Source organism: Hoplias malabaricus, chromosome 3 (genome assembly GCF_029633855.1).
Source record: "Hoplias malabaricus isolate fHopMal1 chromosome 3, fHopMal1.hap1, whole genome shotgun sequence".
NCBI classification, from domain to species: Eukaryota; Metazoa; Chordata; class Actinopteri; order Characiformes; family Erythrinidae; genus Hoplias; species Hoplias malabaricus.
Genome location: NC_089802.1, coordinates 14,218,965 through 14,233,727, shown reverse-complemented (window position 1 = coordinate 14,233,727; position 14,763 = coordinate 14,218,965). Strand labels below are relative to the sequence as shown.

The window sequence follows — 14,763 nt, the reverse complement described above, 5'->3', positions numbered from 1 at the left end:
TCTACAGAGCAGTACAGTTGCCTCCAACCAGACATACGGTGTTTCAGCTGATTTTACCTAAGGCATTGTGGACTGAAGTGTTGATGGCTCTTCATGACCATCACGGCCACCACTACAGATCTCATGAGACAGTGGTGTTACTGGCCAAAGATGTGGCGGGACATTAAAAAAAATGGTGTACAGAGTGTGCACGGTGTACAGTCTCTAAAGCGACGCAACCCAAAGTACGGACCTTCATGGGTAGTTTGTTAGCCACTAGGCCACTGGAAATTCTTGCTATAGATTTCACTGTGTTACAGAAGGCAAGTAATGGACAGGAAAATGTGTTAGTTCTCACTGTGTTCTCAAAATTTACCCAGGCCTACGCAGTGCCCAACCAGAAAGCCAGTACTGTGGCACAAGTCCTTACAGAGAAGTGTTTTTTGTGTATGGCGTACCAAAAAGAATTAATTCTGATCAGGGGCGTAACTTTGAGGGGGAACTTTTGAAATGTCTTCGTAGGATTTATGGTATTGAGAAGAGCCGGACTACACCCTATCATCCTGAAGGCAATGGACAGTGTGAGCGTTTTAATCGAACATTGCATGATCTTCTTCGCACACTGCCACCTGAGAAGAAATGCAAATGACCTCAGTTTTTACCTCTTTTGTTTGCTTATAACACTACAATACATCAGTCCACACATTATTCCCCTTATGAGCTGTTGTTTGGACAAAAACCTCAGTTACCAATTGATCGGTTGTTGGGAAGCATGGTGGAGGATGGGGTAGGGAATCTAGATCCTTCCGAATGGGTGGGTCAGCATAGAAAACATCTGTCTGAAGTTTATGCTACAAGGGAGCATTTAAGAGTCAGCGGCAGCCTACCGTAGGCGAGAATACAATACGGTACTACAGATACTGGCTACCGGTACTTTGGTTCGCTGCAGAAATCACTTTCCAGGTAGATCTAAGATTCAGGATGTGTGGAGTTCAACTACCTTTGAAGTTTTGGAATGCTTGGATACAGTGGGAACATTGTATAAGATCAGACAAGTAGGAAGAGAGGGGTGCTGTAAAACCATCCATAGGTCAGAGATGAAGCCAGTCTCAGATGGAGAAGGGGCTCAGATACCTGTAGCTATGTCACCTCAGGAGAGGGTCAATGAAGAGCTTGAGGAGGAGACTGGTCCTGTTGGAGTAGTGGTTTGTGTGAAACCTAGGGCTGGCGTGGGTCAAGGTACAGCCGGTGTCGAGACTCCTCTGGGGCAGAGTTTGGGTGAGGTCTTAAGTGATCAGGAGTCTACAGACAGTGAGAGTTTGTCTCTGGTTGCTGCTGCGGGTGGTAGCCCAGAAAAGCAAGTCGAGCAACCTACGCCAGTGGTTAGACGCTCTTCTCGCAGTACGGCCGGACAACATTCAAATCCGCTCCACCTTCCCCGTGCTGCAGTTCTTGAACTCAGTTACATCAAATTCTGCTCCTTTTTCTTTTCGACCTTGGCAATAACCATTAGGTTAGTGGATTTATTTTCACTGGGACGGTGAGCCTTGAAAGAGGGGGTGAATGTGGTATGGCTAAGTACCTAATACCTATAGGAAAAACATGGACTCTTGCAGCTTTTAAAGACAAGTAGTGGTCTTATGGGATACACCCACTATAGAGTGGGTGGAACCCAGGTAGGGAGCATGCGATCTCTAGGGGAAGATAAAAGGGAGCGCACCTAGGTTAGTTCACTTCCACTTTGTCTAAACGACGGGATGGCGGGAGTTGTCTGGTGCGTTTTCCACAGAGACATGGCAAAAACCTGGTGATCATTTCCACCTTAATTTGTTGACTCCTAGTGGTTTTAGATATTTAGCCAAGCCCAGGCCACAGGGGAAGGGGGGTGGTCTTACTGTAATTCTTGATGATTCACTTAATGTATGTCTCTGAGTTTCATGAGGTAAAATCATTTGAATACATGGCTCTGAAACTGGTCAGCTCAACCCCTGTGCTGTTTCTGTTAATCTATTGCCCACCAAAGACCTCCTCTGACTTCTTCACAGAACTCGGTGAGATACTCACCTTGGCCAGTTCTGCATGTCCAGCTCTGGTCATGCTAGGGGATTTTAACAGCCATGTTGATGCTATATGTTCATTGACAACTGAATTTGAGTTTCTTTTGGACTGCTTTAGCTTGACACAACATGTTGATTTTCCCACACACTCACATGGCCACACATTGGATTTAATTTGTTCTTCTGGTCTATCTGTTACCTCTGTCTCTGGCTCTGTTGTTGGTGTTTCTGACCACAAGCTTGTTGAAGCATCTGTTAACATCTGTTTCACGCCAGTGCAGTAAATCTACCGTCTCCTTCCGTAATATCAAAGCTATTGAACCTCAATCTTTTTCCGCCCTTCAGTCTTCTGCACTCTCTTCTATTTCCCGGCTGTCCTGTCCCGATGACATACAATTGGCTCCCTTAAAGACTAGACAGCTCCCTGCTGGTCACTCCTCCCCTTGGTTCACTCCTGAACTCCGTGCTTTAAAAATCACTGGTAGGCGTCTGGAGCACCGCTTCAAGAATTCTGGTCTTACTGTGCACTTAACGGCATATACTGACCACATGATTTCTTATAATACTGCTTTAAAATCTGCCCATTCTGCACACATTTCATCTCTTATTAATAATTCTGGTAACAAGCCCAAAACACTTTTCGCTACTGTTAGTAAACTCATTCAGCCACAAACAATCAAGAACTTTAACACTGCTGAGCAATGTGAAGTTTTCCATAGATTTTTTTTAATGACAAGATTGCTAAAATCTACCATCTCCTTCACCTGAGCATTGTTTCCATTTGAGCCCAGCTCATAAACCCCTGGCTAATTTCTCTCCCATTGATCCAGAGCTTATAGTTAATTCCAACGCTTGTACCCATCTCCTCGATGCTGCACCTACCCCACTTCTTAAAAAATATTCCGCCATCATATCCAGCCCCATTTCCCATCTCATTAATATGTCTCTTGCCTCAGGTTATGTCCCCAAAGGCCTTAAAACATCTGCCATCACACCCATTCTCAAAAAACCCGGTCTGAACACAGACAACCTTGATAATTTCCGACCTATTTCTAACCTCCCCTTTTTAGCTAAACTGTTAGAAAGGGTGGTGGCCATTCAGTTAGAGTCATTCCTGATGGACAATAATCTTTTTGAGCCTTTTCAGTCTGGCTTCCGCACAAAACACAGTACTGAGACAGCCCTTTTGCGGGTTTTAAACAATATCCTACTCGCTACTGATTCTGGTGCGCTCAGTATCCTTCTCTTAGATTTGAGTGCAGCATTCGACACTGTTAATCACAGCATACTCATCTCTCGTCTCTCAGCTATTGGCATAACTGACACAGCACTTTCCTGGTTCATCGCTTACTTTACCAATAGATCTCACTTTGTTGCTCTTGGTACACACAGATCCTCCCCTTGTACTGTTACACAAGGTGTTCCCCAAGGTTCAGTCCTAGGCACTATACTATACATCATATATTCATCTGCCACTTGGTCAGATCATCCACAGCCATGGTCTTAAATATCATTATGTAGATGACACACAAATATACGTGAGCACCAAAAATACCTCCACTCTGCCCCCCTCTGCCTTTATTTCCTGCGTTCAGGATCTGAGACACTGGTTGCACGCCAACTTTTTGAAACTCAACACAGAAACTGAAGTCTTGCTCACTGGCCCCAAGTCCACTCTTTCAAACATTTCTGATATCACACAACTTTGGTGTGGCTGTAAAAACCTCTCCAGTTGTTTGCAATTTTGGTGTACTTCTTGACTCCTCCCTGTCCTTCAAACCCATATTAAGGCCCTAACCAAAACATCCTTCTTCCATCTACGTAATATTGCTCGCCTTCGTCCCCTGCTTTCTGTTAAGGACGCTGAAATTCTGGTCCATGCTTTCATTTCCTCCCATTTAGACTATTGTAATTCTCTCTTCATTGGCCTTCCTTCCACGACCATGCACTCCCTTCAGTGTGTTCAGAACCCTCTGCTCGGGTCCTCTCTTATTCTAAAAAAAATCAGCTCATATCACCCCTGTTCTTCATCAGCTCCACTGGTTACCTGTCTCACTCCGTATTCAGTTTAAACTTCTCCTGCTCACATGCAAAGCTCTGCATGGTCTGGCGCCAGCCTACCTTTCTGAACTTTTACACTCCTACTGTACTACAAGATCACTGAGGTCCTCTGAGAGCAGTCTTTTATCAGTACCAAAATTTAAATTGGTTACCGCTGGTGGTAGATCATTCAGCGTGATGGCACCCAAGCTCTGGAATTCATTACCACAAAGTCTTTGTCTCTGCTCTTCATTTTCTGCCTTTAAAATCCAGCTAAAGACCCTATCTCTTCTCTCAGTACTTCTGCACTCTGCAGGCATAAGTGTATTCCTTTATTTTTTTTATTTTATTTTTTTTCCTCTCCCCCTCCTCTTTGTGTAAAGCGACCTTGGGTATTAGAAAGGCACTATATAAATCTAACATTATTATTATTATTATTATTAAATTCAATCCCAGATCTGAACCCAGCTGAGGAATTATTTCACTTGCTGAGAAGTTTCAACAGCAAACGGCAAAGTAAAATGCAGGAACATTAAAAGAGCTGCACGGAATGTGTGGAAGAGCAGTATGAGGAAAGATGCATTTCAACTAGTCAGAAATTTCCAAGAATTTAACTCAGCTGCTAATTAGCTATTGCAAGAGGGCCGTGCTAAGAGACGAAACTGTGAAGCATTCATATATAAATTACTCTCTCATAAAGATATATCCGTACTTTAAAATTACTTTTAGTAATTTTAAAGTTCAATTTATTTTTACAAAAATACACAGAGAAAAAGTGTAACATGAAAATTTTGAATCATGGAATTTAGGCTGTTTATGGACCCATGAATGAAAAGAGAAAGTCATCCAGAGCAAGAGGATGTGATACATTCATATGTGTAGAGAAAAGGAGAAAGTTTTTGTTTTGTGCCTAGTAATCATTACATATTTTGTGCTTAACCCATTTCAGGTTTGCAGTTTGCAACATTTATTCTATATTATTTAGTTAACCAAGGGCGGCACGGTGGTGCAGCAGGTAGTGCCGTAATCACAAAGCTCCAGAGACCCGGAGGTTGTGGATTCAAGTCCCGCTATCTGTGAGGAGTTTGTGTCTGTGTGGGTTTACCTCCGGAGCTCTGGTTTCCTCCCATTGTCCAAAAACAAAAAACCCATGTTAGTCGGTGGTGACCCAAAAGTGTCCATAGGTGTGAGTGAATGTGTGTCACCCTGTGAAGGAGTTGTGCTCCCTACAGGGTGTGTTCCCACATTGTGCCCAATGATTCCGGGTAGGCTCCGGACCCACCGAGACCCTGAACTGGATAAGCAGTTACAGACAATGAATGAATGGTTTTCTTAATTTTTTATACATGCGTTGCCATAGTTTGAAGATATTGACAAGCTGGTTTTGTGTGTATGATGGAGTTAAAAAAAATGAAATTTTGGTATGTGTATGTTTTGTATGTGGTATTTTGTATTTTTTAAAAAACATTAAATTTTAACTGATATTCAAAGCATTTGTATGTGTTAAGTGTTTACCATCCAAGTAGATAGATAGATTGTATACTCTGACTGAAGGAACAAAATCAAACACTAGATCAAAAGCAGATCATTGCCTTGTATAAACAGTGGAAAGCAGCAGTACCTGAGAGTGTAAACTGTGATTGCTCAAACCATATTTGAATTTCCATGAAGTTTATAGTGTATTTCATCTGCTGATTTGTATAAGGTGAGAATTTCTGCAACATGACAAGTAGTTTAATGTTTATTAGGGTGTCTGTCTATTTAGATGCTGTGATAATCTGTTAGTCACACTGGAGCATTTTATTATCTTTAAAAATAACAACAACAACTATAGAGTATCCAATCTAAGTTTTTGTATAGCACTTTAACACTTTCACAAAAGACCAAGTGCCCGTTAAGAACCATGCTGCATTTTGTACAGTCTGTAACCGGGCAGGAGGGGACCCACTGACTCCCATGTACAGTGAGTTTCAGTAATCCAGCCGAGTGGTAACAAAAAACAGAGTATCCTTGAAACATTACAGAATGCAAAATCTAAAACTGTCTTAAGTCTGTTTTTAAGTTTAGAAAATATTTCAACATTAACAATTCAGTCTCTTTCTTGCCCTATGTTTACTTTAGAGATGAAAGCCAAGAATCAATGGCACAGGCCCAGGATTATCTGCATCACTGGGCTGTTTGCCATTGTTATCATCTCTATGGTCGTCATTGCAGTAGCACAGAACAAGATTCTAAATCAGAAGTACAAGGTAAAGTCTTTAAAAAGTTATGTCAAAACAATGGTTATGTACAGAAGCCTATTATATTAAAGAATATTTTGAATGTACATGAAGTCTAATAAGGTCTGCTATTTGTTGAGAAAATGCCCCCCATTCTGCTTGTTGGGTGATGTGAGTTGCTGATGTAGGTTTTTAATCATGCTGACACTTTGTTACTATATATGTAGCAATTAAAATTCCATGTGCGCACCAGAGTAAATGTTTACACCCCTCTTTTATGCAGAGTAGTTATATACCAGACAGTAAGTCAATTAGGTGGAATTGCTATGACAGGTTTAGACAGTTCAAGCAAGTTTATAGTTGTGATGTGTCATGCTGTTTTTTGTGAGCTCTGTACAAACTCAAGATGCTTCTTTTCATTATGTTGTATGTAATTTTTTTTCTCTGCAGTACGGGATAGTTCTGGATGCAGGATCCTCACATACATCGGTTTATATCTACCGTTGGCCTGCAGAGAAAGAGAACAACACTGGCATGGTTGAGCAGACAGAGTCATGCAATGTGGAAGGTACATAAGCACATATGCTTTAAACGTACCATTAGGAAAACCTAACCACAATTTTACAGTGATTACATTTATGCATGCCAGTCTGTCAGTGTTAAGCTACAATTTTATTATAAACTTTCTGCTGACTCTTACCCAGTGCACATGCCTATACTTTTTGTAGTAAAAAATCCTCCTTTGCACTTTTTTTTTTTTTTTTTTTTAAAACAGGAAAGGGCATCTCCGGTTACTCAGATGAACCACAGAAAGCTGGTGAATCCCTGAAAAAATGCATGGATGAGGCTAAAAGGGCAATACCTGACTTCAGACACAGAGAGACACCTGTATACCTAGGAGCCACAGCAGGCATGAGGCTACTCAAGTAATTGATGCTTAACAGTCATTTTAAATCATAACGTAAGGTAAAATAAATAAGCAAGTATTCATTTAATAAATAGTGGTGCTAATAAAGTATTCTGTTTTATTCAAAATGTCATAAGAATACAGAATTTTTCAACAGAGTATCATGAACAGAACTGTAGGTGTAGACCATGCTCCATGTCCAAAGTGCAAGCGTGTGACAATGTGTAAAAAACAAAAATGAAGCTGTATAAACAGACTGAAAGCTTCAGAACATAATGTGGTGTGCCATTTTTGATACATCCCCTATCACTTATATCTCATGCCACACTGACAAACAATGTATCTAGGATTAGCACCCATTTTAGATAAAGTCTCAAGCTGTTTTCTGTTTGGTCAGTAGTTGATTTATATTCTGACTTAATGCAGGCTAAATGCTTGTGGTGTAGACGTAAGTCCTGTCAGAATAGTTACAGTATTGATTTATGATACAATATATAACATTTCACTTGCCTTTGGTGTCCGCATGATTTAAGATTTGGGCTCCACAAATCATTTTAATGGAGAAGAAAAAAATTAAATAATTTAAATATGAGCAAAAAAATAGATGAACTAACAAAATCCGATGATCTGCAAATCATTGAAACCTTATATTTAATTGAAAATAATACAAAGACAACATTTCAGATGTTGAAACTGAATTTTTATTTATTCATTTATTTTTAAATATTTGCTCATTTAAAATTGATGTCAGAAACGCATTCCAAAATACAGGGATGGTGTATTCTTACCACTGTGTTGCATCATGTCTCAGACCAATTCTTAACACACACCAGGGGCAGTGAACACATACAACTGGAGCAGGGGCATACCAACCAACCAGTATGGGGGTGACGTGCCTTGCTCAAGAGCAATTCAGCCATGAATTAATTTTTTCTTGCCAGTCCCAGGAATTGAACCTGTAACCTCCGGCCTCAATCTCACTTCTCAAGGCTAGATGATCCATATTCTTTAGTCCAAAAATAATGTTAAATTTTGATTCGTCAGATCACAGGACACTTTTCCCACCTGAGGGACTGAAGATCACATTCAGCCAATACTTTTGGGCTTTGTCCTTGCATATAGAGATTACCTCAGATTCTCTGAACCTTGTACATTGATTATGTACTGTAGACGATGAAATCCCCAAGGTATTAACTATTTTAGGTTGAGAAGCATGATACTTGAATTTTTTTTACTGTTTGCCAGTAGTAGACAAGGTACGCAAACCATGTGCTTGAGTAAAAGTACAGATACTCAAGGTAAAAAATTACTCTGGTAAAAAGTCCTCGTGTAGATCTCCGCTTGAGTAAAAGTACAAAGTATTTACCTTCAAATGTACTTAAGTATCGAAAGTAAAAGTACCATGGTGTATTATGGCTCTGTCCTATTATCATTTATGTAATAAGACTCACATTTAACACATTGTAGATGAAAAGACTGTAGTGTTACTCTTTGCTCTCCGGTCTTTGTAAATTAAAAAAAAATTAAATACAAGGTTTAAATTGTTTGCATATAGACTTCTGTTTATTTACATTTTACAGTGTTTCTAAACTTTTCTGGGGTTTGTGAGGATTGTGTCATTTTACTTTTATTACGCTTGAGAGTCAAAGCAACAACATTGGTCACTTTTTTAACGATCTACTGCACTAATTATAGTATGCATTTTTTGTGAAGGAAAGAGAATGATGCTGCTTCAGACAAAGTGTTAGAGTCTGTGGAGAAATACCTGCAGACCTACACATTTTCCTATCAGGGAGCTCGAATTATTACTGGACAGGAAGAGGGAGCATTTGGATGGATCACTGTCAACTACCTGAGTGATAACTTTAGAAAGGTATTAAGAAAATCTTCATCCATTCCTGTTCACCAAGACTAACTTAATGAAACACTGGAAAACATTACATTTGACTGATTGTACTGTTTAAGAGTGAGCTTTGTAAAGTGTTACAGTCACTATATATAAACAAAGAAGCATTCATAGTGTATTCATTAACAGCACAACATCATACTGTGTCACATACTTGTATTGAAACGTGCATTTAATGTTTATCGATGCATAATGAGAATATAATTGAATAAATTCAAAGAAAAACTGACTTGAATATTGAATACTTAAGGACATTTTCATAAACACATTACTGTTGGGCAGTATAATTGTAATACTGTACACTGTGGTATTTCATAATGTGTACAGTATTTTAAAATGAGGGTGCTATTTCAAAATTATGACCTGTGGTGTGTCAAATTTCTGTTCTGTCTCAACAAGACAAAATGAGAACTTTCATGTGTATTTAAGAGAGCCATAGGTAGGCAGCACTGTGGGAGCTCACTGATTGGTGGCGTCACCCTCTGAAAATGGGTGGGGGGAAAAATCAGGCCTGGTCACCCACTGTAGTTGTGAGTTTAATCCAAACAAGATGTAAAGTACGCTTGTTATGTCTTGGCTAATGTTTGGGGTCATGAGAATATTGTGAATTCCCCCCCCCCCCAGTGAGAAAAACATTTTTTTGTAATAGATATATAACTGTTGGAAAAATACTCATGTGTCACCATTAAAATTCCATGATTTTTGGACCAATAGTAATTGTCAAATTCATATTTATATTAACTTTATATTAACCTTCATGAAAAGATAAAATGTAAGTTATTTTGGGAGTGTGTGGGTGTTTGAAATAAAGTAAGTGTGTTTTTATGTATGTTGCAGGCCTCAGGTACGCTAGGAGCTCTGGACCTTGGTGGAGCCTCCACTCAGATCACCTTTGTCTCTGAAAAGCGTGTTGAATCTCCAGAAAATGCTATTGGATTCAGGCTGTATGGAAGGGATTACAATGTATACACTCACAGTTTCCTCTGCTATGGAAAGGACCAGGTCCTCAAGATTGCCTTAGAGAAACAAATACCACCAGTGTCTGGGGTGAGATATTTGATAAAAATGACATTCTTTCAGGCTGTCCATGGTAGTTGCATCTTACATTTCCATCTTTTTTATCTTTTCAATTCTAAGGCAGAAACCATTACTCTGGAGGACCCTTGTTTCCATTCAGGCTACATTGTCAACAAAACCTTTCAGAGTGTGTTTAACAGCCCTTGTGTGAAAGGCTCGAATTTGCCTGAGAAATACTTCACGCATATCGGCACAGGGAATTGGACAGCATGCCATGAGGTGGTCAGAAAAGTCTTTAATGAAAGTTCCTGTCGTTACTCCACATGCTCCTTCAATGGTGTCTTCCAGCCCCCAGTGGAAGGGAAATTTGGGGTAAGGCAATAAAGTATTAAAAACAAGGTATTATATGGCCAAATGTTTTATGAACTCTGAATCACTCATTATTTCTAAAGAAATTACGGTTAAGAGCTTCTGTTATACTGTGTTTACACTAGATTAATTGATGATAAAAGACATTCCAACTAAAGCTAACAGACGGAGCTCCACTGCTCACAAGCCCATATTTAGTGGAGGTTCTACTGCTCCACAGCCCAATATGCTCAGGATGTTTGCCTCTAGCCAGTGCTTGGCATTGAGCATAGTGACTTGAGGCTCATTTGCTCATGTACAGTTCCTGAGTGTTGCATTCAATTTCAGGCTTTTCTATAGATATTTTGTAAGCTGTGCATCTACAGTGGAATGCCTGTTCTTGCAGTGGGTTCATATTCTGGGGGGTGTAATATATGATGTATATATGTGCAGGGGGAGGGGTTAACATGGGTTAAAAGCAGAGAATCAATTTTAAATGTTAAAGTGAAGCTTCCCTAAAATAGTTGAATTCATTTTATGAAGGGCGTCTTCAAACTTTTAGAGACTTGGTGACCTTGCAGTTGTGTGTGAGATCTGTGGAATTCATGGAGAAATGCACTGATCACTGAATGTGACTGACATACATTTTATGTCTTTAGGCTTTTTCTGCTTTTTTCTTTGTGATGGACTTTTTGAACCTAACCAGTTACTCCTTGGACGAAGCTAAGGAAGAGCTGGCAAAATACTGTGCCACACCATGGAATACTGTAAGAGTTTTTCTATTCACTTGGAATAATCCAAGTCTACATTTAATACTCATTTGCTAATGTGTCCTCTCATATCCAACTTGCAGCTAAAGCAAAATCATCTTGACGTGAAAGAGAAGTATCTTTCCGAGTACTGTTTCTCAGGTACCTACATTCTGACCTTGCTGGAAGATGGATACGACTTCACTTCTGTCAACTGGAAGAACATTGAATTTATTAAGAAGGTATGCACACCTTCAGCAAACATGTGTTTTATGATTACTGAGATGTCATGTAAATGTTTGAATATACAGTGACTCACATATTTGATTACTTAAACAGAATTTGAATATTTTATTGTAACAGTTATTTCCGACAGGAGAGGCCTGTCTGTGTTGTCGTATCTGATGATAACAGCATTTTTCTCCATGCCAATCATTTGCTATGCAACAAAAATGGTTATTTATAAAGTTCTGCAAAACATAATCACTGAGAACAAACATACTCAGTGGTCTAATGTGCAGTGTTCAATTGTAGAAAAGACTTATTTAATCATTTTATTTTATGTAGTGTAACTGTAAGTACAACTTAAAACCTTCACTGATTAATTTACATACTAATTATAATAATTGGAATATTCATGACCACATGCCCATTAATCTAAGTGTGTGTTATTCAATCTCTACAGATTTTGCCCTTGCTTACTGTATAAATGGCTTAATGTGTTTGTGCAGATTGGAAACAGTGATGCTGGCTGGACACTGGGATACATGCTGAACCTGACAAACATGATTCCCGCAGAAGATCCAGACACTCCACCCCTACCTTACGGAGGCTACGTCACACTCATGGTCTTGCTCGGTTTGCTGATTCCTGTCCTTGGTGTTATTGCCTGCAGATACTTCTGCAGACCAACTGGCTCAGCGCAGAAAGAAATCATTTAGATATGGGCAAGCTAGTCCACTGGCCATCCTCACACATTTGTTTCTGAAGAACGATGCCTACAGGATAGATGACCATTTCTGGATTACAAACTCAGCATTTTATTGAGAGAGTCTTACATTTCAGAAAACAGATTATACCTCATCTGAAGGAATCATAGACTCAAGAGATATTGAATTTATTTTAATGGAGGAACATGCTTAAGTGGAGGGACAATGGAGCACCTAGACACATTAAATTAGACTGATGGTAAAATTAGCTATAATTCTGATTATTTGTTGGGACAGAAATTAAGGCTGCCTCCAAAACATCTCAGGAGTAAGTTGATAGAAGATTGTAGATTTCTGCTAAAAGGGAAATGCACTGATTGTGTGCCTTTAGTCCTCTTGAAGAACCTTGTGCATAACAAAATATTTCTCAGCAATACAACTGTCTGAAAGGACAAAGCCAGATATTATAGCCCTGTGTTACTGCCATATGCAAATCCGTTTGTTCATAGTAGTTTTGTCTAAGTAAAGAATTCCATGAGGGCATTCATTTGTTAATAATGAAATACAAGTATGTGCACTGTTACATTTCTATCCCAAAAATTTATTTTAACAAAAAAAAATTTCCCAGGATAATGTATGTTTAAACTGGTTGTCTGCTGAAATTGTTTTTGTGGCCCACTGATTTAAACTGCCTACAGAACTGTAGTGTCACTGTCTAGAAAATATCATTTTCATTTGAATATAGCAATATTACATGATGAATGGATCAACAAGATACTACAAACATTTGTATAAAATAATTCCACCATAACTTTCCTAATATTAATATATTTTTATCTGCCTTCCGCACTCAAATTCCCATTTTAGAGATGCATGTTTTTGGGCAGTGACACTATGGTACTGTAGAAACATGTACATTTGATGTTTTTGTGTTTGTCTTTTTTGTATTATGTTTGAATGTAAACAATAAATGACCATTGATTTTTTTTCTACATGGTTGTGGACGCCTATTATAATGAAGAAAATGCATTATATATACAGTATGTACAATACATGCATCAAATATTGTCTGTAAAACAAAGTGCTTTTAAATAATTTATTGTTAGGTATTCAGCATGTTAAAGTATAAAACAAATGTCATTCCTTACAAAGGTTTACCATTAGCCACAATTCCACAGGAATATAGTAAGAGTACATTGCCACTGCTATTGAAATATATCTGTCATTTTAGTTAATGAACCCATGGGCATAATGCTTTTACAGGATTGCAAAAAAGTATTTTAAAAGTCTATAGTGGTTGTGCAGCCAATTACAAGAGCAGGTCTGCAAAGGCTGTGGCAATGTATTGAAAATGGATGTTATTTAGCAAATCCATCTATGCACTCAGTCCATAAAGTTACATTCACCTGCATAAGGCATAATCTTCCATTGTAGAATAGAATGGCGGCAGGTGTGGAAATAACTTTCACCTTAGACTCCCACTTTCAGATATGAAAAATGCTACATTACACAATCTGCTGCTTCACTGACACATAAACTGATGAAGCAAAACATTAAAACTGGCTTATTATGCTGTTCAGCAGATGGCATGTGTCAGCCTGACATCAGCATGAATTTCAGTACCCAGACAATTGCCCATAGTATCAGTTCCTCCACTGGCACCCCGGTACCATCATGACTCCACATAAATGGCACACATACCCAGCTGATTAAAAGAACTTGGGGCACACTGGACCAGACATTCTCCCGTTGTGTCAGGGTCCAGTTCTGATTCTTGCAGGACATTATTTTGACACTAGACAATAGAAGTGGGCGGATCGATCCAAATATCGATAATATCGATACCAACGCTGGTATAGGTATTGATCAATACTCGTGGAAAAAGATCGATACTGAAGCCTTTTTTCTCTCCCGCTAAAGTCTGTGGGTGTATGTCGTTATTTTTGTGCCACCATTCTGCATGCGCGCGGATATTTCCAGCGAGCAAGAAGGTTTCTTGAACGCACGCTACAACCTACACTCCTTGCTCTCCTGTCCTATGCTGCGCACGCTCCACACTTACAGCCATTACAATGAGCCTCAGTTTCAGCCAATCAGAAACGTCAAATGACAAAGGTAATTTCTGATTGGATGGCTTGACCGCCAAGTGGGAAGGACATATAGGCCGGAAACCAGTAAATAACTTTCTAAAGGAAGCTTAATACTGCAGTTCAAAGACTGTTCATGTAGAGAGAGGAAGGCAGGTTTAAATCAGCGCACCTGAGCAACCCTCCTGAGTTTTACACACACATACACACAAAAAAAAACCACACTGAACAAATAGGTTTTAACTCTGGAAAGCTCTATTGAGTTTGTCAGAAAAAGACCAAAAAATAATTACAGAAAAATTTCACAGACCCTGTTTTTCATTCCCCTGTATGTTATTAAGGCTACATGCATTGCTCTTTTATACTCTTGCTATACTCTTTTGCTATACCTAAATTGTGAAGCATAGTTAAATCATATACACACTTATATATGCAGGTGTATGTTACTACATTACAGAGTTATAGCCAACAGAATTCTGAATAGCTATCCGCAAGCTGACTTTGTTGCAGTATTAAGCTTCCTTT

General features: G+C 39.1%; 1 protein-coding gene across 7 annotated transcripts in view; it reads left to right on the top strand.

Moving 5' to 3' along the window:
- entpd1 (ectonucleoside triphosphate diphosphohydrolase 1) overlaps positions 1-13,142 on the top strand; it is a 32,547-nt gene extending 19,405 nt beyond the window's left edge. For 6 of the 7 annotated variants that reach the window (XM_066665470.1, XM_066665476.1, XM_066665471.1 and 3 more), the window contains exons 2-10: positions 6,198-6,325; positions 6,746-6,863; positions 7,071-7,221; positions 8,916-9,075; positions 9,946-10,155; positions 10,246-10,497; positions 11,133-11,240; positions 11,327-11,464; positions 11,954-13,142. In XM_066665470.1, coding sequence (XP_066521567.1) covers positions 6,198-6,325; positions 6,746-6,863; positions 7,071-7,221; positions 8,916-9,075; positions 9,946-10,155; positions 10,246-10,497; positions 11,133-11,240; positions 11,327-11,464; positions 11,954-12,163 — 1,475 coding nt within the window. In that variant the 3' untranslated portion in view covers positions 12,164-13,142. Of the gene's footprint in view, positions 1-1,745; positions 1,754-6,197; positions 6,326-6,745; positions 6,864-7,070; positions 7,222-8,915; positions 9,076-9,945; positions 10,156-10,245; positions 10,498-11,132; positions 11,241-11,326; positions 11,465-11,953 lie in introns of those variants that run through there. The other variant, XM_066665474.1, reaches the window with a different exon arrangement.
- The last annotated feature ends 1,621 nt before the right edge of the window (positions 13,143-14,763 follow it).